At 32.0% G+C, this 26106-nt stretch overlaps 1 protein-coding gene across 1 annotated transcript; it reads left to right on the top strand.

Annotated features, from left to right (window-relative positions):
- Positions 1–942: 942 nt before the first annotated feature.
- Positions 943–22316, top strand: LOC143058176 (uncharacterized). Its single transcript, XM_076231640.1, has 6 exons — positions 943–1073; positions 11686–11861; positions 18281–18705; positions 19485–19653; positions 20885–21072; positions 22305–22316. The coding sequence occupies exons 2-6, from the start codon at positions 11762–11764 to the stop codon at positions 22314–22316; spliced, it is 894 nt and encodes a 297-aa protein (XP_076087755.1). The 5' UTR covers positions 943–1073; positions 11686–11761.
- Positions 22317–26106: the final 3790 nt, after the last annotated feature.

The following is a 26106-nucleotide window of genomic DNA, read 5'->3' as shown; positions in this document are numbered from 1 at the left end:
AATTAGAATAATGAAATAAAATAATAATAAAGTAGTTTTATCGTCATCGGGATCATGTCAACACATACATTTCCATATATTTTACAGGTTTTAATCACTACTTCAATTTATTTGACACACATAAAATGACCTTTGGTATTAAAAATCAACGTTTACATCGTAATACTTAATTCAGATATAAGTTGTTTACTATCATAATGTATATGACTGTGTAAAAAATCCAATACCTACTATGGTTAGAAAGCACATTTTAAATAAAGATGGAAAACAAAATGTAGACTAATGTAAATAAGAAGGTTTGGTTTAAATTACACAATTTTATCAGTGTACTCATTTATATCTATAATCAAAATCATAATTCGATTTAAATCCCCCAAACAAATGTTATATGCTATTGGATGTCCTTTTTGTTATAACAAAAAATAAAGTTAGAGTTTATATCATAAAAGTTCAACCAAGGTACATAACATCTATCTGACAATAAAACAACAGCAAACTCATTTAGTGAACTGTTAACAAAAAAATAACACATTTTCATTCTACATGTCTACTGTTTTCTTTTGGTGTTATATAATTTGTTATATCCATGCTGAAACATGAATATTTAAAATACAAATTCCTTTTAAAATCGACCTTTTCAATTGCAATGTTGATGTACAACATTAGTTGTAGGCAAGTAATTATATCAATAAAATCTGAAAAATTAACTTAAAGTTATCATGATTACAATTGGTTTTTGAATTATGATCGATTAAATAACAAGCCAATGCGTTTAATATTATATATATAACGTTGAACCGTATGAAGAGGGAACATAGCGTTTTTCAACCGATGTAGTGATAGAATCTATTAAACTAATGAATTATTATGTATATATATTAACACGTATAGTATTCCAATAGATGTAAATTTTGAGCTTTTTAGAGTTACTGCAGTGTATCACCGTTTTTGACAAAATTATTTCTTTTGTAGACTGTTTTGTACAAATAAAAACGTCATGAGGAAGATCAGTTTTACAAAAGGAATATCTTAGTAAATTAATTTCTGAAAAGAAGAAACGCATCGCAGAATCGGTAAGTTATTATAACATAAAGCTACGTTAGTTCATTCATTTAGCTATAAGATAAGAAACAACTCTGCATAATAGACCATGTGATTCAGAAATTGACAACTATAGGTCACCGCACAGACTCAGCAACGAGTAATGCCGATATCGTATATATTTGTCCTGTATGGTTATCTATATTTTAAAATAGATAATTTCTATTTTTTTATATATCATGTATATTGAGTTGTATTTTTTTACGGCTATATTTTGATTCTATTAATACACATATATATATATATATATATCTCCATGCTTTATATATCATGTGCTGTAGTAAGCCGCTAGATTAAAACTGACGAGGAAAGGTAACACACGGCCACCGAAAGCTTTATTTTTGTGACCCAGGTGGTCGTGTGGTCTACCGAGACGGCTACAGTGCAGGCGATTTGGTGTCACGATATCTCAGTAGCATGGGTTCGAATCCCGCGAGGGAAGAACAAAAAATGTGCGAAAGCAAATTTACAGATCTAACATTGTTGGGTTGATGTTTAGACGAGTTGTATATATATATATATATATATATATATGTTACAGGCATTTTCTAAATTTAGGCATTTTGTAAAATGCCTGAAAACTTTAGGCATTTTCCAAAATGCCTGCAAGATTCAGTCATTATCCATAATGACTAAATTTTCTAGGCATTTTACAAAATGCCTAGAAAAATTGAAAGGCATTTTACAAAATGCCTGAAATTATTTTATAGAATAAAATCTTAAGAAAAACATTTGAAAGCTTTGAAAACCAGAGCTGTTTTATTTGTGATAATTACTGAATTAAAAAAGAAGAGCTTCAATAATCAAGAATACATTTTACTGAATAATTACAATTCATACAAGCACAGAACCTGACATTTTTTTTTTAAATTTCTAAAAATGTTTGCACGACAGAACTACATAATATTTGTCCTAATTGTTTGCAAATATAATGTTTGGCGTAAAATCTTATTAAGCACTCAGACCACATTTGGAGAAATCTGGATCATCACACGTTTAGGTCTTTCATTACCTTTACTGTTCTTTACTGATAAAGTACTTAACGTTAGGCAACATAAGGTTTCGCAATAAGCACACACATCTCAGATGCATATCTTTTTTTTCATATGTTCTAAAAAAAATCAAAGTATCTTAGCAGGAAACGCTTCTCTTGTGAAAGCACTGTTAGCTTTCTTTTCTTTGTCGATTTTTAGCTCTCCTAGCCAAGGGAGTCAAGTGAGCTTTTCTCATCTCAGCGGCTGGCTTCCATCTTTGTCTGTTAACTTTTAAAAAACATGTTATCCTATGGAACTACTAGGTCAAATTTAACCAAACTTGGCAACAATTGATCATTAGAGTATCTTGTTTAATCCCTGATTGCCAAACAATATGGCCAACATGGCTATAAATGGAACATAGGGGTAAAATACAGTTTTTGGTTTGATATATCTCTAAATCTAATACATTTAGATCAAATCTGACATGGGGGTTCAAAAGTTCTTCAGGTTAATATCTATCAGCCCTGACATTTTCAGACGATCGGACAACTCTTTTGAGAACTCTAAGGTTGTTCTGAAGAAAATGTATGACATATTTGCAACTGAAAGCAAAAAAATAAATAAAAATCCAGCAAAACGAACATTTCTCTATTTCATATGTTTCACTTTACTGTTTTGAATCTATATTTTCTAAAAATGTGATTGTAAATTCTGTTCTATTGACAGAACAATTTGTCTGTTTGCCATATTGACAAAATAATTATAAATTCACTGTTGGTTTTTGAAATACAGAGTGAGTACGTACTTAATGTAGTTTCCCTAAAAAGAACATATCATATGGCATAAAAAAAAACTTCCAAAAAAATGAATCTGGTTTTTGGAGAATAAATTAGTTCTGCCAAACCATTATTTATTATCTTTGTAAGATATTGTGTTTTTGTCAACTTTGTCATATGCATCTCAATGATATCTTCCTTCTACAAATTGCCTGAAACTCAACAGACAATTTGTGGAATATCGCATCAAAATTTCAGTCATTTTACAAAATGACTAGGTATTTTTAGTCATTTTGTATAATGCCTGTCGAGGTTAGGCATTTTCTAAATTGCCTGAAAATTCAGTCATTTTACAAAATGCCCAAATTTAGAAAATGCCTGTAACATATATATACATATATATAAGTACGTCTGAGTCAGTGACAACTATACAACAGATGTATCCATTGGATCGCCATCAATGATGGTGATACATGGCTGTGTACATAATGTATATACAACTCGTCTAAACATCAACCCAACAATGTTAGATCTGTAAATTTGCTTTCGCAAATGTATGGTTCTTCCCTCGCCGGGATTCGAAACCATGCTACTGTGATATCGTGACACCAAATCGCCTGCACTGCAGCCGTCCCGCTAAACCACACGACCACCTTGGCTCTCAAAAAAAGAGCTTTCGCTGGCCATGTGTTACCTTTCCACGTCAGTTTTAATCTAGCGGCGTACTACAGTACATGATATATAAGGCATGAAGATGTTATTGTTACAGATCAGCTAAATTATCTATAGTAAAGGATCCTACAAATTAATGTAAGATACAGTCACAGAAAATAATTATATTCATAAGTACGTCTGAGTCAGTCACAACTCTACAACAGATGTATCCATCGGATCGCCATCAATGATGGTGATACATGGCTGTGTACATAATGTATATACAACTCGTCTAAACATCAACCCAACAATGTTAGATCTGCAAATTTGCTTTCGCAAAAGCAAAAGCAAAAGCAAATTTACAGATCTAACATTGTTGGGTTGATGTTTAGACGAGTTGTATATATATATATATATATATATTGGGTTGATGTTTAGACGAGTTGTACACATATATATATATATATATATAAAAGTCTATAAAAAAGACCAACCAGCAAATTTACTATGTACCGGATCGTCTAGAATAGGCGGTACTATGCAGATAAGGAAAAAAATATATCAGTCTAAAGATTTGCACAATATATATATAGTTTTAAATCTAAATAATAATAATAATATGGTTTGGCCTGTCTGTATAACTCTCTTATTGATTTGTGAAGGCCTTACAATGCTCTCTCTTACCTCTATGTATTCCATAGATACGTTATTGTACTTTGATTGCACTACCATAAAAGAAAAGGTCAAGACCTCTTTATAAGAAACATCAATTACAATCCCGTCCTCTCTCCCACAAATATGATTTACCGAACAATACTTATCACAGTGGTTGTAGTAAGATGAACATCAGATAAAAAACTGTTCATAAAATTTATAGTTATTGCATAATTTAAATTAATAAATGTTTGCCTTTTATAATGCGGGACCAAATAACTCTAATAGCAGACGTATTACTAGGTTTCAACATGTAGCATTGTTTGCCTTTGCATAGTCTGAGATATAATATATAAAAACGTTAATTGAAATGGAACCAATATTTGAAATTTCTTGATATTTTTAATGTGTATGATCCTTTGTGGTCTGTACAACATATTGTGACAAAGACCGAACTAAACGTTGTCGTTGTCTATTTAAACACCAAAATGTATGACAAAAAATAAAGAAGTTTTAAAAAAAAAATTCATTCACGCGAAACATGTGAAAAAGTATGTCATTTTACATTTTAACTTTTCAAACAATGATTTACTTGGCAAAGAATGATCAAATGTCCTTCCTATTATAAGCAGAGACACGATCTCTATTAAAATGAACGTTAGCGTCGTCAACGCTTGGATGATGTCATTGTTGAAAATTCCCCCAAAAGGGTGCATGAATGAGAAACCACCTCACTATCAGGTTGTGTTATCAAGTAAGTGTGATCTGAGCGTCACCGATGAGTCTTATGAAATGCTCGTCTGGCGTATCCAATTATAATCACTTGTACCTTTGATAACTATTGTAAATGTTGTAGTAGCATCTTAATGTAAACACAACTCTTTTCTCATCAAATTAAACACCAGGGGTAGATGATATTTGTGCATAGATGGGTCATTGGGAGCTCTTTTCTGCGCTAGAAAATCAAATTGTGATGACTATACACAAAAAAAATACTTTGCCATTATCCTTTTCACTCAAACAATATATCCAATGTACCAGTATATTAGGCGTGTTTATATTTTAGAATTTAAATCGATATATAAATATATGTAAAGGTACCTTGTAATAATAAATGATATGTACATTTAACGTATTGAAATTCTTTTTTGACAAAAATTCGTTCTAATAACTGCCCTCAGACGTTCAAATGACTACATATCATATTCATTCAATTATTCCCTTCGTGAATTCCATGTAAAGATGTATAACATAGCGACCCACTGCTGTTTATCATACATAGACATTTGATAACCGTTCCTAACATTTAAATTCATACAAAGCACATCGGTTGAATGAAACCACTGATAACCTGACAAACAACTCTTTAAACATATACTATATATTATATACTGAACTACAAAAGAAACGTCGTATTTTTGGAAATCCTAAATTTTCAAATGCATTGAAAAAAAATATCTATTTCCTTTTGGTTTAGGTAAACTACATTCAAATGATGCTAAGATTATGTTTAAATCTCCGTTATGGCTATCTGCGTTCATTAATTTGGTCGTTCTAATAGTGGTCTGGATAGGTCCGTGGGACACGTTTTGCAGTCCCATTTCATGATGATGAGATGCACGTTGATAAGTGCCTCTATAAGGGTATTTTAGATGTACGAAGTTTTTGTGTCATCATAATCTGTTTGATGCAGTACTTATGCCGCGACTCAACCCACGATAAAGAGAACAGGCGATATGACAGTTGGATGCTGGACAGCGACTTTAATTCGTTGCAAATGCATTTAACTGCAATAAAAGCACCACTCAACGTCTACGTGAACGCCGTAATGCAACAAACAGTACAAATGACGGTCCACGTACTCAACGCTAATAACGGACTTGAATTAAATAAATCTGTGATATGGTAGTGAAAAAGTGTATCATTGAACAGTAAATGAACTGAAGTGATGCGAGTTTATTAAATAACAAGGTTATTTATACGCCCATTTAATAAAAAATATAGTATTTATTCTTCCATTATGTTTGCCTTAAATTACTGCGACGTTTCTTTTGCCGTTCAGTATATTAGAAAAATATTTTCTCTCGAGTTTAAATATAATTCGTGTTCAAACATTCAAATATTTTTTTTTTCTAATTTTTTTTTTATACCGTTCTACATTATTTATTTGTGTCAAAAGTATCAGAAGTAAAAACGAATACATTTTTTAATGTTAATATGTTAATACAATACGCCATCATAGAGAAAGCATTTGCTTTTGTTTCATGTTAACAGTGAACATATATTGTCGCAATCCAATGAGCGTATGTTTCTGGCAAACTCAAATTATTCATATTCTTGGTGAGCATGTCAAACTGCAAATACCAATTTTGGTAGTCAAATAGGGTTATTGTCTCATAAAACGAAATAATAAATGAACCAGTAGTTTTATATTCAGTACGACACATAATTCCGTTGACTACATTTTTATCATCTTCGTCTCAAGTAGGATTTAAGGCCATAACAATCTGCATCCACTACTGTCTATCCTTTGTCGTAAAGTGTGTTTCCCCTAGCTGTAATCCATCTATTGTACTTCTGATGTTACTGTTCTTCGCCAAGCGTTGCTTTGTCTGCTGACCTTCTCTTTCCTGGTGGTGCCCAATCCGATGTAAAATCTTATGTTAACAATGTGACTTTGTGTCATCCCCTATACATGGCGTGGACAGCGTTATCTATTTTGTTTGGTCTATACTTTTTAGTAGATACAAAGTGCAACTGTCTCCTTCCAATCTGAAGAAGTATGTTGATTTTTCTTGAATTAACATTATAATTGCATATATTTTTTATATTGTAAAATCCTCTTTTATAATGATCGATGCGTGCTTTTGTATCTGGGCGTCGCTGGTGGGTCTTGTGTGGACAAAATGCACTTCTGGCGTATTAAAATTTTAAACTTGTTGCCTTTTGTTAGCTTTAATTCGTGTGTTTCTTTGTCAATTGTGTTCTCCAATTTATTTATATTGTAGTCCTGTAATGATGTGTTGTCATTTTAATGTTATATTTCACATGACCATAAAAGAGGACGGTGTGGCATGCCACAAAACCAGGTTCAACCCACCATTTTTTCCTTTCAAAATGTCCTGTACCAAGTCAGGAATATGCCCATTGTTATATTATAGTTCGTTTCTGTGTGTGTTACATATTAACGTTGTGTTTCCATTGTGTCGTTTGTTTTCTCTTATGTTTGAGTGTAAATTCACATTACTATAAGACGTGTCACGGTACTTATCTATCCCAAATTCAGGTATTTGGTTTTGATGTTATATTTGTTGTTCTCATAGGATTTTGTGTAATGCTAAGTCCGTTTCTGTGTGTGTTACATTTTAATGTTGTGTCGTTGTTTTCTTATATTTAATGCGTTTCCCTCAGTTTTAGTTTGTTACCCCGATTTTGTTTTTTGTCCATGGATTCATGAGTTTTGAACAGCAGTATACTACTGTTGCCTTTATTTACCTATATTTTTTCTATTGAAAATTGAAACATCTGTTTAAACATAGTATACACCAATTTAACACGCAACACAATATTATACCATTGTTCTTTTATTTAAAAAACGATCTTTACCTTTCAAAACCAATAAGAATTCTCTTACAGTTGATAATCTTTTTTAAATTCACGTTTGTAAATGTTGATCTCGAATCGGCATTTGATGCAACACAAGATTGATCTTTACTACCAAACACAGAATTTAAAGATATAACTTACCAGTTCATTACATTCATCGAGAATATTTTCGTTGACATTCATTTGCTAACCTGTATGTCTGCTCAGTTGCATTCTTTATTTGATTTGACATGTTCTCAAATTTCTGGTATGTCTATTTATTTATGCTCGTTTCCTAGGTTTGACTGATTCCCCGTTATGCACGTTTTTCTGTGTTTGAACTCAGAGGAAAATCTAATTGGAAAGTCCATAATCACATGGCAAAATCAAATGACAAAACATAAAAAAAAACGAATGGAAAAGAACTGTTTTATTCCTGACTTGGTACAGGCATTTTCAAATGTAGAAAATGGTGGATTAAACCTAGTTTTAAAGTGCTAAACATCTCACTTTGATGACAGTCTCATCTAATTCCGTTATATTTACAATGATGCGTGAACTAAACAGACATAACAAATAAAATAGTCAAAATATTGGTACAGCTGTTGCCTTTATTTAGCGGTTTGGCCTGTCCGTATAACAATCTTGTTGATTTTTTCCCTTGCAATGCTCTTTTCGGCCTCTGTGTATCTCCTAGCTACTGTATTTTACTTTTAATCTACTATCATTAAGTAAAAAGAAGGGCCAATAAATAGTAAGAAGATACAATAGTGACCATATTGTTTATAGTTTTTTTAGCATTTATATTTTTTTTAATATTTTGCCTTCTTTACTAAGGTATCAAATTACTCTGAAAGCAGACATACTACTAGATTTCAACATGTGGCACTGTCTGTTATTTTTGTTTGTATAGTTTCATTTTGAAATGGCACGAAGAATGTAAATTCTCTTGAACTGAATTTTAATGTGCGTATTGTTATTCTTTTACTTTTCTACATTGGCTAGAGGTATAGGGGGAGGGTTGAGATCTCATAAACATGTTTAACCCCGCCGCAATTTTGCGCCTGTCCCAAGTCAGGAGCCTCTGGCCTTTGTTAGTCTTGTATGATTTTAAATTTTAGTTTCTTGTGTATAATTCGGAGTTTAGTATGACGTCCATTATCACTGTACTATTATGCATATTTTAGGGGCCAGCTGAAGGACACCTACGGGTGCGGGAATTCTCGCTACATTGAAGACCCATTGGTTGCCTTCGGCTGTTGTTTGCTCTATGGTCGGGTGGTTGTCGCTTTGACATATTCACCATTTCCTTTCTCAATTTTACATTCAATTTTATGTTTTTAACATGTTTTCCTGATATGGACGGGCCTCTACATACGAATACAAGCACAGACCAGGAATGCACATTAAAATATAAATACATTAAGGGTTCAATTTCAAACATTCATCGTTTCAATGAGTTAACCCTTTATTTTAAACTTACAGCAGTCTGTACAATATATTGTTACAAAGATCGAAATAAACAACGTCTTTTTCTTTATTCTGTATCTTTTTAAAACACTGTCACAAAAGTTTCCGTGTACGTTATGGAAATTTATTTTGTATATGACAAAGAATACATTTTTTTTCATTCTTTTATTTGTTTGCAAATTCAAACGAAACATGTGACAAGGTACGCCGATTTTAACATTTAAACTTCATAACAGCTATTTGTTCAGCAAAGAATAATCATATTTGTTTTGTATTTTGAGAAAGAATATTCTCTCAATTTGAATGAATGATAGACGGCATATACAATTGTATGCTCGAATAAGTTCATCGTTTAAATTCCTTCGAATTCAGTCCAAATCATGTGTATTGTTAATTATTTGTACAGAAACTGATCTTTTGAACATGATATTGTATTTTTTTTAATTTGTTCTCAACATTAAACAATATTACACTGCGGTGCTATTATGCTAATAATGATGTTCCAGTTCACATTATCATGACATTATAAAAGAGGGACGAAAGATACCAAAGGGACAGTCAAACTCATAAATCTAAAATAAACTGACAACACTATGGCTAAACATGAAAAAGACAAACAGACAAACAATAGTACACATGACACAACATAGAAAACTAAAGACTAAACAACACGAACCTCATCAAAAAGTAGGGGTGATATCAGGTGCTCCGGAAGGGTAAGCAAATCCTGATCCACATATAGCACCCGTATAGTTAAAGACTAGGTTATGTGTTTAATGCTCTTTACATTTTCATTAATTTTGTCTTCGAGCTGCACGGCATGGATCATAGGATATTGTTTGTGTTTTTATCCATAAGTCGGTAAATGTCTTCATTTAGCAATACATAACATAAAATTGAATTATATATGATAAATGAAGAAAAATAAGTAAAAGAAAGGATTCCTTCTATACAGTTTTAATTTTCAATGTTTCTTGAAAAGAAATATTCGGATTTACTATATCTCACACGTGTTGATTGTTTGTATATGCGTTTGGTTAAAGGTATGGCGAATATGTGAAATACGTTTAAGAAGGATACTAAATATTTACAAATGGTGTAAATAAAGGCAACAGTAGTATACCGCTGTTCACTGTTAGGCTACCGGACTGGTAGAATCCTCGGGGACAGATTGTCCACCAGCAGAGATTCCGGTCCGGTGGTGATAAATAAAGGCAACAGTAGTATACCGCCGTTCGCTGTAAGGCTACCGGACTGGTAGAATCCTCGGGGACAGATTGTCCACCAGCAGAGATTCCGGTCCGGTGGTGATAAATAAAGGCAACAGTAGTATACCGCTGTTCGCTGTTAGGCTACCGGACAGGTAGAATCCTCGGGGACAGATTGTCCACCAGCAGAGATTCCGGTCCGGTGGTGATAAATAAAGGCAACAGTAGTATACCGCTGTTCGCTGTTAGGCTACCGGACTGGTAGAATCCTCGGGGACAGATTGTCCACCAGCAGAGATTCCGGTCCGGTGGTGATTTACAAATGGTGTAAAAATATGAAATATAATCATTATCGCTAATATTTTCCAACTATCTCTTTCTTTTTACTTGAAGAGAAACATATTTTTTAGTTTAACATGAATTTGAAATCTTTCAAGATTTATTGAGAATGTCTGACCTTGCAAATCGTATACACTATTTCATATATCCCTCGATACTCATAATACGTATTGCTGTAAATGGTTTCAATAATTCAAATTAAAAGAACAAAGCCATGGAAGATGATTAAGTATTAATATGATTTAGAATCACGGATATCTTAAATTCTATAGAAATAATTTTATGGGCACCACTATGTACAACCTAATATACACAAAAAAAACCACGTAAATTATCGTATTATTGTACATTATCTTTCAGATGCACCACAAACCTTGTTAATTTATATATCATTGTCATTTTGTTTAGCTTTTTTTCTTATCTATTCTGACATAGGACTCTGGCGTCTTTCAAACCTGAATTTTACTGTGCGTATTGCTGGGTGTTTGTTTTTCTACATTGGCTAGATGTACAGGGGGAGGGTTGAGACCTGAAAAAAACATGCCGCCGCATTTTTAAGCCTGTCCAAAGTCAGGAGCCTTGATCTTTGTTGAATTATATGATTTTTTTATTTTAGTTTCATTTATATATTTCGGAGTTTAGTATGACGTCTATTATCACTGAACTAGTACAGTTTGTTTTGGTGTCATTTGAAGCACGCCGCCGAGTGTGGGAATTTCTCGCTGCATCGAAGACCATTTGGTGGCTTGCTGCTATTTCATGCTCTTGTCGGGTTGTCGTGTCATTGACACATTCCCCATTTCCATTCTCAATTTTATCGACGTTTCCCCTTACACTTAACTAAAACTAAAATAATTTATTAAATGTATATTGGAACATATCATTGACAATAGGATATTTTTCTATATTGTATTTTTGCAGTTATTGTCCGAGAAATACCTGTATTCAAGATGACTGTTTAGAGAAAAAATAATTTAAGTTCGATTAAAATAGCAAAATGACGGAACCAACAGAACCAAGGTCATTAAAAAGAACGATACCACCGGGTTTACAGAAGAAAGTCGAAGCAATACAGACAAAAATACCAAGAACTACAGGTATAATCATATAGAACAGATTTTGTAATATACATTTTTATTTTAATTGTAAAAAAACTCATCACAAATACCAGGCTTATTATACGCGTGTTTCGTTTATAGATGTCTGATCAGTGAGTCCCAAACCCAAACAGTTGAAAGCCAACATTAAATACGAAGACGAGGAGCATTTAAAAGCAAAAAATGCCAAACCTATGTCTGCAATAATGTTTCGTGCAAATCTAATGATGTAAGCCATTTCTAACTGATTGTTTTCGCAATTTGTTATCAATGTTGTGATGTTTCGTGACTGTTCACGGTTGAAGGGGAAAGGGTGAGGGTGCTTTGCTCACAAAGGAGTTAACCCCGACTACATTCTTTGTGTGTCTTTCTTAAATTATGAGTCTGTTATTCATTGTCTTTCATATTTTGTTTTTTATTATTTCACTTATCATCTTTATATGTTTGTCATAAAGGAGGCCTTTGGTGTCTATACGCCAATTACAGACAAGATGTATTATGATATAAATATGCTCATTTGTTCTTTCATCCGTCAATACTTCGTCCTATTATTCAAATATTCTAATATAATTTTAACACAAAGTTAAAATTGACATAAGGAAGTTTCGTTTTGATTTTGAAGATGTGGTGCCTCATCCTTATCGTTTATGTCAATACAATGTGTGATATTTTGCAGTATATACTACAGTATTTCTAGAATGATATCCTCCAAACTTTCGGGGACGTGTTTTTAACAAACAATCGGCACTCTCGTTGGATCTAACTGTTCTCCTTGTTTCTATATGTTTTTATGGCCTATATATTCTCTATTTATTTGTATTGACACAAAACCAGGTTCAACCCACTATTTGTGTTTTATGAAAATGTTCTGTATCAAGTCAGGAATATGGCCATTGTTATATTATAGTTCGTTTCTGTGTGTGTAACATTTTAATGTTGTGTTTCTATTGTGTCGTAGTTCTTCTTTCATATTTGATGTGTTTCCCTCAGTTATATATTGTAACCCGGATTCAGTTTTTTTCTCAATCGATTTATGAATTTCGAACCGCTGTATACTACTGTTACCTTTGTCTATATATGCATATTTCTAGCCATGCTTTGTTTATTGAATCTTTGTAAGTTTTGCATGTCTGTCTAGTAGAGGTTATCTGACCAATGCCTCATTCAGATGGATCATTGTTAATGTTTAAGTGATACCTTTACAATGGTGTAATATACTTACAGACTTACTTTGATAGTTAAAGCATTTCAGTATATGCACTCTTGTTTGATGAAATATGACACTTGGAAATTTTGATATGTGTCTATGCTTTCGTCCTCCATCTAAATTAGATTGAAAAGAGTGTTGTCAAGTCACCAAAGATGCTCTTTTCTCGTTTTGTAAAAAGTGGTGTAAATTTGAAAAATCTGATATAAAATATTTTGATTCTAATTTAAATAAATGTATGAATGTGGTAAATAAGAGAATATCCCATTTTAAAAATAATTTAGAAGTAAATAATAGAGTACATTATACACCTATTTCCAGAATAAGAAATACATTTCAAGAACTTTCAAAGCGGTTTGTGTTTGTACCGGCCGACAAAGCAGCCAACAATGTGGTGGTGGTATGCCGTAAATACTACGCGGACGTTCTTGAGAATGAAATTCATCTACCTTCAAGTCCATCCGCTCCACAAAGTGTAATATAGTAAACAAACATATCACAACCACATCAAAGCGTAAGGCTTCTTCTGAACATTTGAAGGTCCCTACTATGTATTGGCTACCTAAACTACACAAAAAATCATTTGAATATCGTTTCATCTCGGCCTCTAGTAAGTGTTCTACAACTAATCTTTCAGTGCTCTTAACAAGTTCATTAACTACTATTAAAGAGCTCATCATACACTATTGTAATAAAATATATAAACATAGTGGTATAAACCATTTTAGGAGTGTTACCAATTATTTGAATGTTTTAGATAAATTACGTGCTTTTGATGGTCCTTTTGATTCTGTTGACAGTTTTGATTGTTCTACTCTCTACACTACACTTACACACTATCTTATTAAACAAAAGTTTTCCTATTTAATTAAATGGTCGTTTGGTAAAGCTGAATGCAAATATACTTTCTGCAACTCATTAAAAGCCTTCTTCTTTAATGAGGAAGGTAACTGTAAATATGCTAGATATACTTACTGGAGGTGTGATGAGATGATTGAAGTTGCTAATTTTCTCCTTGATAATATTTATGAACGTTTCGGTAACAACGTTTATCGACAGGTTGTAGGTATCCCCATTGGCACTAATTGTGTCCCTTTAATAGCAGACTTGTTGTTGTACTGTTACGAAGCACAGTTAATGACTAAACTCAGTAAAGAGCCCTGGAAATTGCATTTAACTGATAAATTCAACAACACTTACCGTTATCTTAATGATATTTTTTCGTTAAATAATCAAGATTTTTTGTCAATATACTGCCGAAATTTACCCCAAGGAACTTACTTTAAATAAATCAAATTTATTCGGTAATAACTGTCCTTTCCTGGATTTAGACATTTCGGTTTTAAACGAGAAACTCCACACTAAAATTTACGACAAAAGGGACGATTTTTCGTTCCCTATTGTTAATTTTCCCTTTTTAGATGGTGATGTTCATTTGGCACCATCTTACGGTGTTTATTTTTCACAGCTCGTTCGTTATGCCCGGGTCTGTTGTGAAGATTATTACTGGTAAATTATTAAACCAGGGATATCGTTACCATAAATTACTTAAAACCTTTACTAAATTTTTCCATAGATATAAAGATTTGATTTTGAAGTTTGGTTGTACCTGCAGAAACCTTATTTCCAACGGGATAGTGCATCCTCATTTTTACGGAAATGTTGTTAACCGTGCCCGGAAATTTAGAAATAATCCATGTAAACTTATCGCTACTTTAAATAAACTTATTATACAAGGTTACTAATTAAACACTGTAATAAGATCATTGAATATTGTTTTTATTGGTATAAATATTGATTTTGTTATCAGTAAATGAAAAGCAAACTAAATATTACTAGTATGTTATATACATATACAAATTCTTGGATCTACAATCTGTCGATACCTGTAAATTGGCATTGCACAAGATCATGTTTTTCTCTGTCTGTTTATGATCCTAAATCCATTGGATGTTGGATGTGTACGGATTGATAGTTTAGTCTTAGATTCATGATTATTTTTTTTTATTATTTGTTAGTGGCTTTAAACTAGCTGTTAGATGACTGTAAGTACTCTCGGATCTGTCCCTAGTGTCTTTTTGTTGTCGGGATGTACAAGTACCCTGCCACGTTCACTTGTATTGTTGTCCATCTGATGAGTTAAGCCTTTTTCAACTGACTTTTATAGTTCGTTCTAATGTTGTACTGGTATACCACTGTCACAGGTTAGGGGGAGGGTTGGGATCCCGCTAACATATTTAACCTCATCACATTATTTAAGTATATGCCTGTCCCAAGTCAGGAGCCTGTAATTCAGTATTTGTCGATTGTTTATGTGTTACATATTTGTTTTTCGTTCATTTTTTTATATAAAGAAGGCCATTAGTTTTGTCGTTTGAATTTTTTCACATTGTCTTATCGGGGCCTTTTATAGCTGACTATGCAGTATGGGATTTGCTCATTGTTGAAGGCTATACGGTGACCTATAATTGTTAATGTCTGTGCTAATTTGGTCTCTTGTGGACAGTTGGGTCATTGGCAATCATACCACATCTTCTTTTTTATATTGTATCTCATCTTGATTTTGTTATCCCAGTTAACCCAGTGTTTTAATATTGCTGCTTACCGTATATATCGTTTGTTATTATCATAACATGTACAGTGACATATACAAATTCACAAGCAATCGTATCTTTGTGTTTTCTTTGATTTGCAAGAAAAGAATGATATAAAAGTAAAAACAAATATTCCACATGAGAATAATATACATGTAAATAATGGATTGGTATTTAATGTTTAGTTGCAAGTATTACATGCAAATTATATCTGAAATATGCTAATGTGATATGAAAAATAAATCCCGCATGTACTAGACCGACTCGCTGAGTTTGATGTTTAATGTGTTAGATTACACAATACCAATCCACAGAAAGACAAGTCACTACTCGTACAGATCAAACTCGGACAAGAGAAGCTGTAAATACATTTGAAGCCTGCAACTACAAGACAACATAGACAGTGAGGATAGTTGTTTAAAAAGCATGAAATGAAAAATAGAATAAAATATTACAAACTTCTGATGTTAATACATAACACAACATTATTGGTTTGCAAGTAGAGGTTTCCCTTGAAAATACCATATAAAAAGAAAATATGATATGATTGCCTATGAGACAACTCTTCACAAGACACCACATGTCACAAATATAATGGTCACCGTCCTGTTTTCAACAATGAGCAAAGCCCATACCGCATTATATTTTCATCAGTCAAAGTATGGTTCTTTATATTTTATTTCTATACTAAACAAACAGTTTTTTGTTGATCCTTTGGATCATTACATTACATCAAATACAGAAACAGTGAAAAATCCAACAAATATATAACTAGAGGCTCTCAACAGCCTGTGTCACTCACCTTGGTCTATGTGCATATTAAACAATGGACACCGATAAATTCATGACATAATTGTGTTTTGCTGATGGTGATGTGTTTGTAGATCTTACTTTACTGAACATTCTTGTTGATTCAATTATCTCTATCAATAATGAACTTGGCCAAGTAATTACAGTGGAAAATATTTTCCAAAAATTTACAAAAATTTATGAAAAATGTTATAAATTAACTATAAAGAGCAATAACTCCTTAACAGGTCAATTGACTATTTTGGTCAGGTAAACTTATTTGTAGATCTTATTTTACTGAACGTTATTGCTGTTTACAGTTTATCTCTATCTATAATAATATTCAAGATAATAACAAAAAATGGCAAAATTTCCTTAAAATTACCAATTCAGGGCAGTAACCTAACAACGGGTTGTCCGAACCATGTGAAAATATCAGGGCAAATATATCTTGACCAGATAAACAATTTAACCCTGTCAGATTTCCTCTAAATGCTTCAGTTTGTGAGTTATAAGCCAAAAACTGCATTTTTCCCATATGTTCTATTTTTAGCCGTGGCAGCCATTTTGATTGGATGGCCGGGTCACCGGACACATTTTTTAAATTAGATACCCCAAAGATGATTATGGCCAAGTTTGGAATAATTTTGCCCAGTAGTTTCAGAGGAGAAGATTTTTGTAAAAGATTACTGAAATTTACGAAAAAATGTTAAAAATTGACTATAAAGGGCAATAACTCCTAAAGGGGTCCACTGATCATTTCGGTCGTCTTGACTTCTTTGTAAATCTTACTTTGCTGAACATTATTGCTGTTTACTGTTTATCTCTATCTATAATAATATTCAAAATAATAACCAAAAACAGCAAAATTTCCTTAAAATTACCAATTCAGGGGCAGCAACCCGACAACGGGTTGTCGGATTCATCTGAAAATTTCAGGGCAGATAGATCTTGACCTAATAAACAATTAAACTCCCGTCAGATTTGCTCTAAACGCTTTTGTTTTTGAGTTATAAGCCAAAAACTGCATTTTACCCCTATGTTCTATTTTTAGTAATGGCGGCCATCTTGGTGGGTTGGCCGGGTCACGCTACACATTTTTTAAACAAGATACCCCAAAGACGATAGTGGCCAAGTTTGGATTAATTTGGCCCAGTAGTTTCAGAGGAGAAGATTTTTGTAAAAAATTACTAAGATTTACGAAAAATGGTTAAAAATTGACTATAAAGGTCAATAACGCCTTAAGGGATCAACTGACAATTTTGGTCATGTTGACTTATTTGTAAATCTTACTTTGCTGAACATTATTACTGTTTACAGTTTATCTCTATCTATATTAATATTCAAGATAATAATCAAAAACAGCAAAAATTCCCAAAAATTACCAATTCAGGGGCAGCAACCCAACAACGGGTTGTCTGATTCATCTGAAAATTTCAGGGCAGATAGATCTTGACCTAATGAACAATTAAACCCCCATGTCAGATTTGCTCTAAATGCTTTTGTTTTTGAGTTATAAGCCAAAAAATGCATTTTCCCCCTTTGTTCTATTTTTAGCCATGGTAGCCATCTTGGTTGGTTGGCCGGGTCACGCCACACATTTTTTAAACTAAATACCCCAATGATGATTGTGGCCAAGTTTGGTTCAATTTGGCCTAGTAGTTTCAGAGGAGAATATTTTTGTAAAAGTTAACGACGGACGACGACGACGACGACAGACGACGGACGCGAAGTGATGGGAAAAGCTCACAGGAAGACAAGTGGATTATATTAAATTGCATTTTGTCATTTTTATGAACTCCGTTTCTCTCACATGGCTTTTCTTTCAGGTTCTCCGGAAGATTTAGATGAGGAGAAGAAAAGATGGCTGATTGTTGGAATATGTCTACATTCAATTATTTCTCCTCTGCTGAGAAAATATGTTTATTGTATTGTTAGTTCCTTGTATAGATCTCTGGTCGATAGAAACTACATCAATATGCAAGGACCGAATAAATATCTAAGGAAGTTCCCAGCTACAAATAAATATTTTCTTAATTATGGATCAATCAACAACAACTACGACAATTGGAAACATGATGACCATATGTATGATTACAAAGTAATGAGCCATGTGGATTTGTCAAAGTTATTTCTACAACCTAATATGACTCATTACTCTGCAATTGATGAATCATGTGACGCATCTGCTCTGTTAGGAATGATCACTAATATCAGTTTATTTCCACCAGCTGTTCAGACTGTTGCCAAAAAGGTATGCATCATTAAGTATTTATTTCGTTCAATGAATGAACAATTGCATGTAGTTATTAAAGTTTCAGGATTTGAGTGCAAGTTGTCTGATATGGATTTTTCAATTGATTGATCAAACATTATATTCAGTTACCATGTTGGTAATCAAAAGTCTTCTTCATTGAAGCCAAATAATAACTTTACCAAAATCAATGTTAAGGTTAAAATCTATGTCTGAGGTTCCTAACAAATATGGTTTATGTTTCATTTATAACATATTGAAAGAACTTAAAATTGTTTGCTAAAATTTTCTACTAATAAGTAAAATTACAACAATACTGACCTCCGAGGAATATTCAGAACAGAAAGTCCCCAATCAAATGACAAAATCAAATGATAAAACACATCAAACGAAAATGACAACAGTTGTCATATTCCTGACTTGGTACAGGCATTCTCTTAATGTAGAAACTGGTAGAATGGACCTGGTTTAATAGCGTGAAACCTCAAAACGGACATTATATTTGGTCAGCAGTTCGAGTACATGTATAAATCGTGTTTATTTTTTATTTTTCTAAATAAAAACAATTTTGTTTTGTTCGTTTGCTTGATTTTACTGTGTGTACTTCCAATCTATAAACTTACAAGATTCTTTAGGTTGAACATATTTTGAACCTTTAATTATTAAGTCAATACGTTTCCATTGAATTATCATTATACTTTTTTCTTTACTTTATTTAATTTCTATAAAAGTAAATCAAAACTTGAATTTTATTATGTACTCTTGTGTATATTTCTTAGATAAAATCAGATATACGTAATAAATGGGCACATTGTGACTTCAAAGATTGGAATGCTGCAAAATATGAAGACTCCTTCAATTCGATGACACAACTTGTTAAAAACGTTGGAACGAGTAGCACAGAGGAGCACAAAATCTTGGGTGAACTTAATACATGGGCAACAAACGGTACCTATTGATAAATATGTATTGCATTATAATTTTCATATCGGAAAAGTTAAACGTTCTGTATTAAGTAAGTGTCAACGAAATTCTATTCAAAAAATTATACAATGGAATTGATATCAAAACGACTAAATTAGTTTATTTTTAATACAGATTTGTGACGGATCCTTAAGATCTTGATGAATACTACACACAACTCGACTTGTCATTCATTTGTAGGTAGCTACATTTCAGCTTATAGTTGCGAAGTATATATCTCTAAGTAAATACGATACTCCAGAGTTTGCGTTTCCTTTCATGATATCCTTCTTTTTGTTCCTTTTTTTCAGGGTAATTATCTTATAGATATAGATATAGTTTATTCTCATAAAACTATGCAAAGTACAAAGGTTACAGAAAAGTTAAAAAATAATATACATAAAAATAAAATGGATTAAATCCTAGATGGTTGTTGCTAACAATGAGGCTGTAAAACAAAGAGTGCCAAGTGTTGAAAATTGAGTGAATCCTTCAAAATTTTAACGTATTTGACTGTAATATTTGTGTCACTGATAATTGTTATAAATTACAGACGTCATAAAATATTCATTACAAACAAAATGAATATGACATTAAATTTGTTGTTCTGAACAAAACCGATGACATTTACATGTTTTATGTTATCTCAATTATAGATGACCCTAACATAATTGCTATGATACATAAACACAAATGTATAACACAAAATATTGGTAGGGCTCAAATCATAGGCAAATCAAAGTCAATTTCTGCAACATTACCAACGCATACCAGATAAATCATCTGTTTGTCAGTTTTTTAATCTAAACTATAAACGATGAACGGAAACAATATTTTGATATTATAAAGACATGAATCACAAACACCACAGAATATATTGATATGACCTTGGTTACTCACCGAACAACAACTTTGTTCAATTGTTTTTACCAGCACGTATCACACACAATTTCATATATATCCATCTGAAACAAATACACGCCCTCAAACCAAATATTTGAAACTTAAATGGAAGAGATAATGAATATTTCTACGATAAAATATACAGACAACACAAGAGACGTGATCAAGTAATAGACAACACAATATTGTGTGTGATCCATATCATGGGACCTGTATTACAGACAACACAGGCAAATGTATATAATAAAATGTATATGCAACAGTTAACCGAATTCCATACCTGAATATTTAAAACATTTATCATATTTGACAGGTCAAAATTTACTTAGTGGACTAAAACTCGGTATAGATATAGTGGATGAAATTCGTCAACAAACACACGTTCTAAGTGAATATGCACTGACACTACGTACAGTAACTGAGAGTGAACGGATCAATCTACAAACAGAATTAAATAACTTAAAAAATAATTTACAGGAAAGGATGAGTGATGTAGAAAGGGTATGTTAAATTTACCAAAAAACGTATTTATCCATTTAACCCCAATAGCACTCACTAAAATTTCGGTGCACGCATCACGTTTGTTGTAGTTCCCAATGTTTCCGTTGTGAAAAGTAAAGTCACAATAATACTGTTCTCCGAGACAAATTTAAAAAAGAAAGTTCCTCATCAAATGGCAAAATCAAAAGTTCAAACACATCAAACGAATGGATAACAACTGTCATATTCCTGACTTGGTACAGACATTTTCGTATGTAGAAATATAGATTTTTGACTGGGTTTGTACTAACATGCGCAACACGACGGGTGCCACATGTGGAGCAGGATTTTGTAACCCTTCTGGAGCACATTTAATCACCCCCAGTTTTTTGTGAGGTTTGTGTTACTAAGTCTTTTTGTTCTATGTTTTTCTATGTTGTGTTTTGTGTACTGTTGTCTTTATGTTTGTCTTTTTCATTCTAAGCCATTGCGAAGTCAGTTTATTTTTTATCTATGAGTTTGAATGTCTCTCTGGTATCTTTCGCCCCTCTTTTAGGAAATTGTTAAATTACGGAAAACATTTGATGGTTCCGCAATGAGTAATTACCCTTAAAGGACGGTGTTTGTTTATCTCGAAAACTGTAATAGATAGATATAAACAGTAACCGTACAAAGATGAGTAATACAATTGTTAGAAATCACAATGAAAACGCAACCATTGGATGACACTTTATGAAGATTGTGCTCTAAAATAAAGTTTTTTGTCAAATAATTATGTTCTCTGCATTTAACTCGGAACATATAATACTTTTGTTCCACATTCACTCATTTCGAATCGATAAAGACACCAGAGAGTTGTTTTTCATTCATTTTGTTGTTTGATATTGTAGATTTAAGGACGTCCCCCATTTTTAATTCATCTTGGAGTTCTTATTTTTTGTTAATATTTCCAAGGATAGATTTTACTTGTAAGCTGCAAATATATACAATATATACAAAATGTTTGTAACTTTGTCTTAATTTCATAATTTTGTGAATTATAAAAGCGTTAGCAGATAGGTAGAAACTGAGAGTGTAAAAAAAATCATCAATGCAACAACTACCAAAAATACTACTCAATAAGAACTTTGAATAAGAAAACATTAAATGAATATGATAGAGGAACACGTATATATCAAATTGGCATATTTTTACTGGTGAGTAACTCAGACGACTCATATGACATATGATCCTTTTTTTTATATATTTTGAAGACAACAACATAAAATCTTGTTCAGCAAAAATTAAGGCAAGCCAAAAGTTTTGACAACCGAGATTATTATTACCTTCTATTGCATATTATGGCATTTGCATCATAAATACGCTATCACTTAGTTCTCATCTTTTACTATGGTAACAGTTTTCCAGCTTATATTCTTGATTCTTGTTTTGATGTTTTCTACTTTTTTTTAGCTAAATGTTTTTCCTACCAATACAGGAAATTGCTAAACAACAACTTTATAAGCTCAAAGAATTGATTCGATTTCTTTTTTTACTATAATTCAATTCAAATTATATCTTATAATGAAAGGTCCGATCTCAATTATTTTTTAGCAAATTATGGAGAATGCTGAAAATATAAGTGAGTACTTTTATTTTCCTTTATAGAAAGTCTATAAAATATTAAAGGTATTTCTTAAAATAGCATTTAATTAGTTTACATACTGAATTTCGGTACAAATTATACTTGGAGTAATATCAAAAGACTTTCAAAAGATTACGAACACAAAGAAAACTGAATATCCCAATATTGCAAGTGATTGATTAGCAAAATGTCTGTTATTATTTTTATTTTATTTTTTTAAATATATTATATTTGGTATCAAAACTATAGTAATTCAAGATAATCTCAATAATCAATCCCAAATTGAAAAGTAACATAAAACTAAAAGTTGACAAAATTTAAAGACTTCAGTTAGTTCATATTTTCCTGTATCCAATTAAGAGCTTAAGTAAACATATGTCAAGATATTAATGAAAAATTATGACATATTTGTTTTATTTAATTCAAGAATTCAATATTTATGCCTAATGTCTTGTAGTCTATTTCGAAGTGAGCTATGATTTTACACTACATGTAATTCATATGTGATATTGATACTTTTTCACTGTATATATTATTACGTACAATAAACCCTATACTAGAAATTTGCTTTCCGATGATCTTTTAATATAACTTCACTTTGATTACGAAACACGTATTACAGAATGTCAATGAAAATCTAGAAAACATTTTGCCATTGTTCGTACTTTTTGCCGTTTCGGAACTTTAATATTATCACAATTTTCAATTTAGAATTGATTAAATACAAAGATTTTGATAACGAGAGATAATGACGCTATATTATATGTTTTCCTCTACAGTACAGGGAACTTGTGTTTTTTTCACTGGAAATGTTTGATTCAATTTAATGAACACATTTATTACATATGACTTGTTGATCATAGTTGTGGAAAAAAATATCTAATGAAATTGAGAATAGAAATGGAGAATCTGTCAAAGAGACAACAACCCGCTCACAAAGCAAAACAAAACACCCGAATGCAACCAATTGGTCTATAAGTACATATTTGATTGTGGTGTGAAGAACACCATCTTTCTCTTTTAATTCTTTATATGTATTTTAAACTCCGACGGAATGTTGATTTTCTTTTCACTGCCTTTTTCCCTTCCTAGTTTTGTTTTGCTCAGTTTTTAGTTTTCTATGTTTTTACACTTTTGTTAATTTCATTTTTCTCTCGTTTTTTGTCAGTTGTTTTTGATTTCTGGACTTCTCTTCGATTTATATCTTCCGCCACTCTTGCATGTTCTAGTAAACATCAAAATATTAAACAGATATGTTCTTGGAGTGATTTTTTGTTTAGCCTGAAATAGATTAAATCTACCAACGTTTAACCTAAATCAATAAATGACCTTAATATAGATGAAAATTTATGCATATCCATACAAACTATAATATATTTTGTATCCGATATGAAACATGTATAATCTTACCAGATACAAGTATAAACTAAGCGGACCATAGGTGTTTTGACAGGCTAAGTTTGTTAAGAATCTTAATGCTACCTATATTCCATTTCATCATGGACAAAAATTAATCAATGACATTCACTGCTAAAATAAATGTAAAGGATGTATTTCTTCGGACATGTAATTTATCAAAGACGTAACTAAGTTGTCTGAAAACTCCCGAAAAATTATAATATATATAAGTATTTAGGTATAACGTATAATTATATACCAATTATACGTGACTGATGCATATAGTAAAACTCTTACCTGCCTTTTGATCTTACCGTTGTTCCATTTTTCAAAATCCAAACGTTATACAGACCTTTCAAATTATTTCTTAACATATTTTGGGCTGTCTATTTAAGTGGATGTACCAGTCAATTACAACAAAAATCAGTTAATAAAAAAAAAATACAAAGCAAATTACACTGCAAACTCCTAAAAAAAGTACGGAAACAAAGAAAAAAAATGCACATTGAAAAACACATAATTTTAAATTAGGATGCATGAAAAGTAGTTATATGATATAGAATAATATATATTCATCACATGACTGATGTACTGCAACTTCAGCAACTTCAGCAACTATGATTTTTTTTTCAGAGTTGCTAAATGAAGAAAAGAAAAATCGTATTGAGGATCGTATTCCACAAAATATTCTAGGTATACATAATTCAAGTTTACTAAGTCTTTATTGTCAATGAGCATGGAAGCAAATCAAGTGTTATATTGATTGATGCGTTTAAATAGTATATATTAATTTATAAGTTATCGAGTCATATAAAAAAAGTATCGATTCAAATTAACGAATTGTATCTATGTCTACCGGTAAACTTGATGTTCCACGACATGGGCAGGTTGCATGTAAATGTTAAGATTGCGACATTAAGATTTGTATGTACATACGTAATGAACCAACCTTTATATTAAGCTCTGATCCGTTTGTGATTTGTAAACCTGTCAGGTTATTGAACAGGTAAACCTTTTGGGTCAAAGTTATTATGGCATTTGAATATGCAAAAGAGTGTAATTATTGCATGTCACCTAATTAATTGCCTCCATGATATAAAAACTTGCATGTAAATGATATTCAACAAAATGGAAAAATAATCCCTGATTTTTTCAATCACCAAAATTATCTTACAATTAGCTGCCCCACTCCATTCCGAGTATTCCTGTATGTTATTATGGTAAACACAGCTCTAAAGTAGTCATGACTGTTTATTTTCAGTTGACCTATTGCTATACTGTAAGGATTGGATATCTGTCTGACAGGGTTCATGTAACAAAATGCATGCGTGTTGCAGAAAACGTCCGTCCGGATTTTTAGGCACTCTTGCGTATACATATCTTGCCCGATTATTTTCGAAATTAATATCAAAGGTGTATACTAACACCCTCTCTAGGACTATTTCGAGAATCAGTGCCGATCATCTATTTCTTAAAGAGGTATATCGCTTGGAAATATCAAGTATATTGGAATTGCACTGTGTGGTCTTTCACATGTACAGATTTTTATGAAATTAATATCATTGATTCAATGGAAACATTATTCTATGGAAAAATTTGCAATCCTACCTTTCTTTTATATAGTTATAAAATTTCTTGAAAACACATACAATATTTGCAACACACAGTGCAATAAAACCTTGTTCTTTCAGATTTGTTCTGTAATCAAAGTGTATGTGATTATGCGAATCTCTAGAATAAAACACGCAATTGAATTTGTCTATAGTTTGATACGACATTGGATCTCTCGGTCGTCATGTGTCATAAAGAAAAGTCAAACAACAAGTTATATCGAAGCACCAAACAAATGTGGGTACAATCCAACAAGTCAACAACCCATCAATACAAATAATAAAAATACAATCGAAGAGCATCCTAGAGTTGTCAACAGATTTCAAAAGACCTTCAGTCTTAGATGCATGATTTTTTTATTAGTTGTTAGTGGCTTTGAACTAGCTGTCAGATAACTGCGAGTACTCTCATGTCTGCTCATT

This window comes from Mytilus galloprovincialis, chromosome 14, assembly GCF_965363235.1.
Source record: "Mytilus galloprovincialis chromosome 14, xbMytGall1.hap1.1, whole genome shotgun sequence".
Classification (NCBI taxonomy): domain Eukaryota; kingdom Metazoa; phylum Mollusca; class Bivalvia; order Mytilida; family Mytilidae; genus Mytilus; species Mytilus galloprovincialis.
This window is presented reverse-complemented; position numbering and strand designations above follow the sequence as displayed.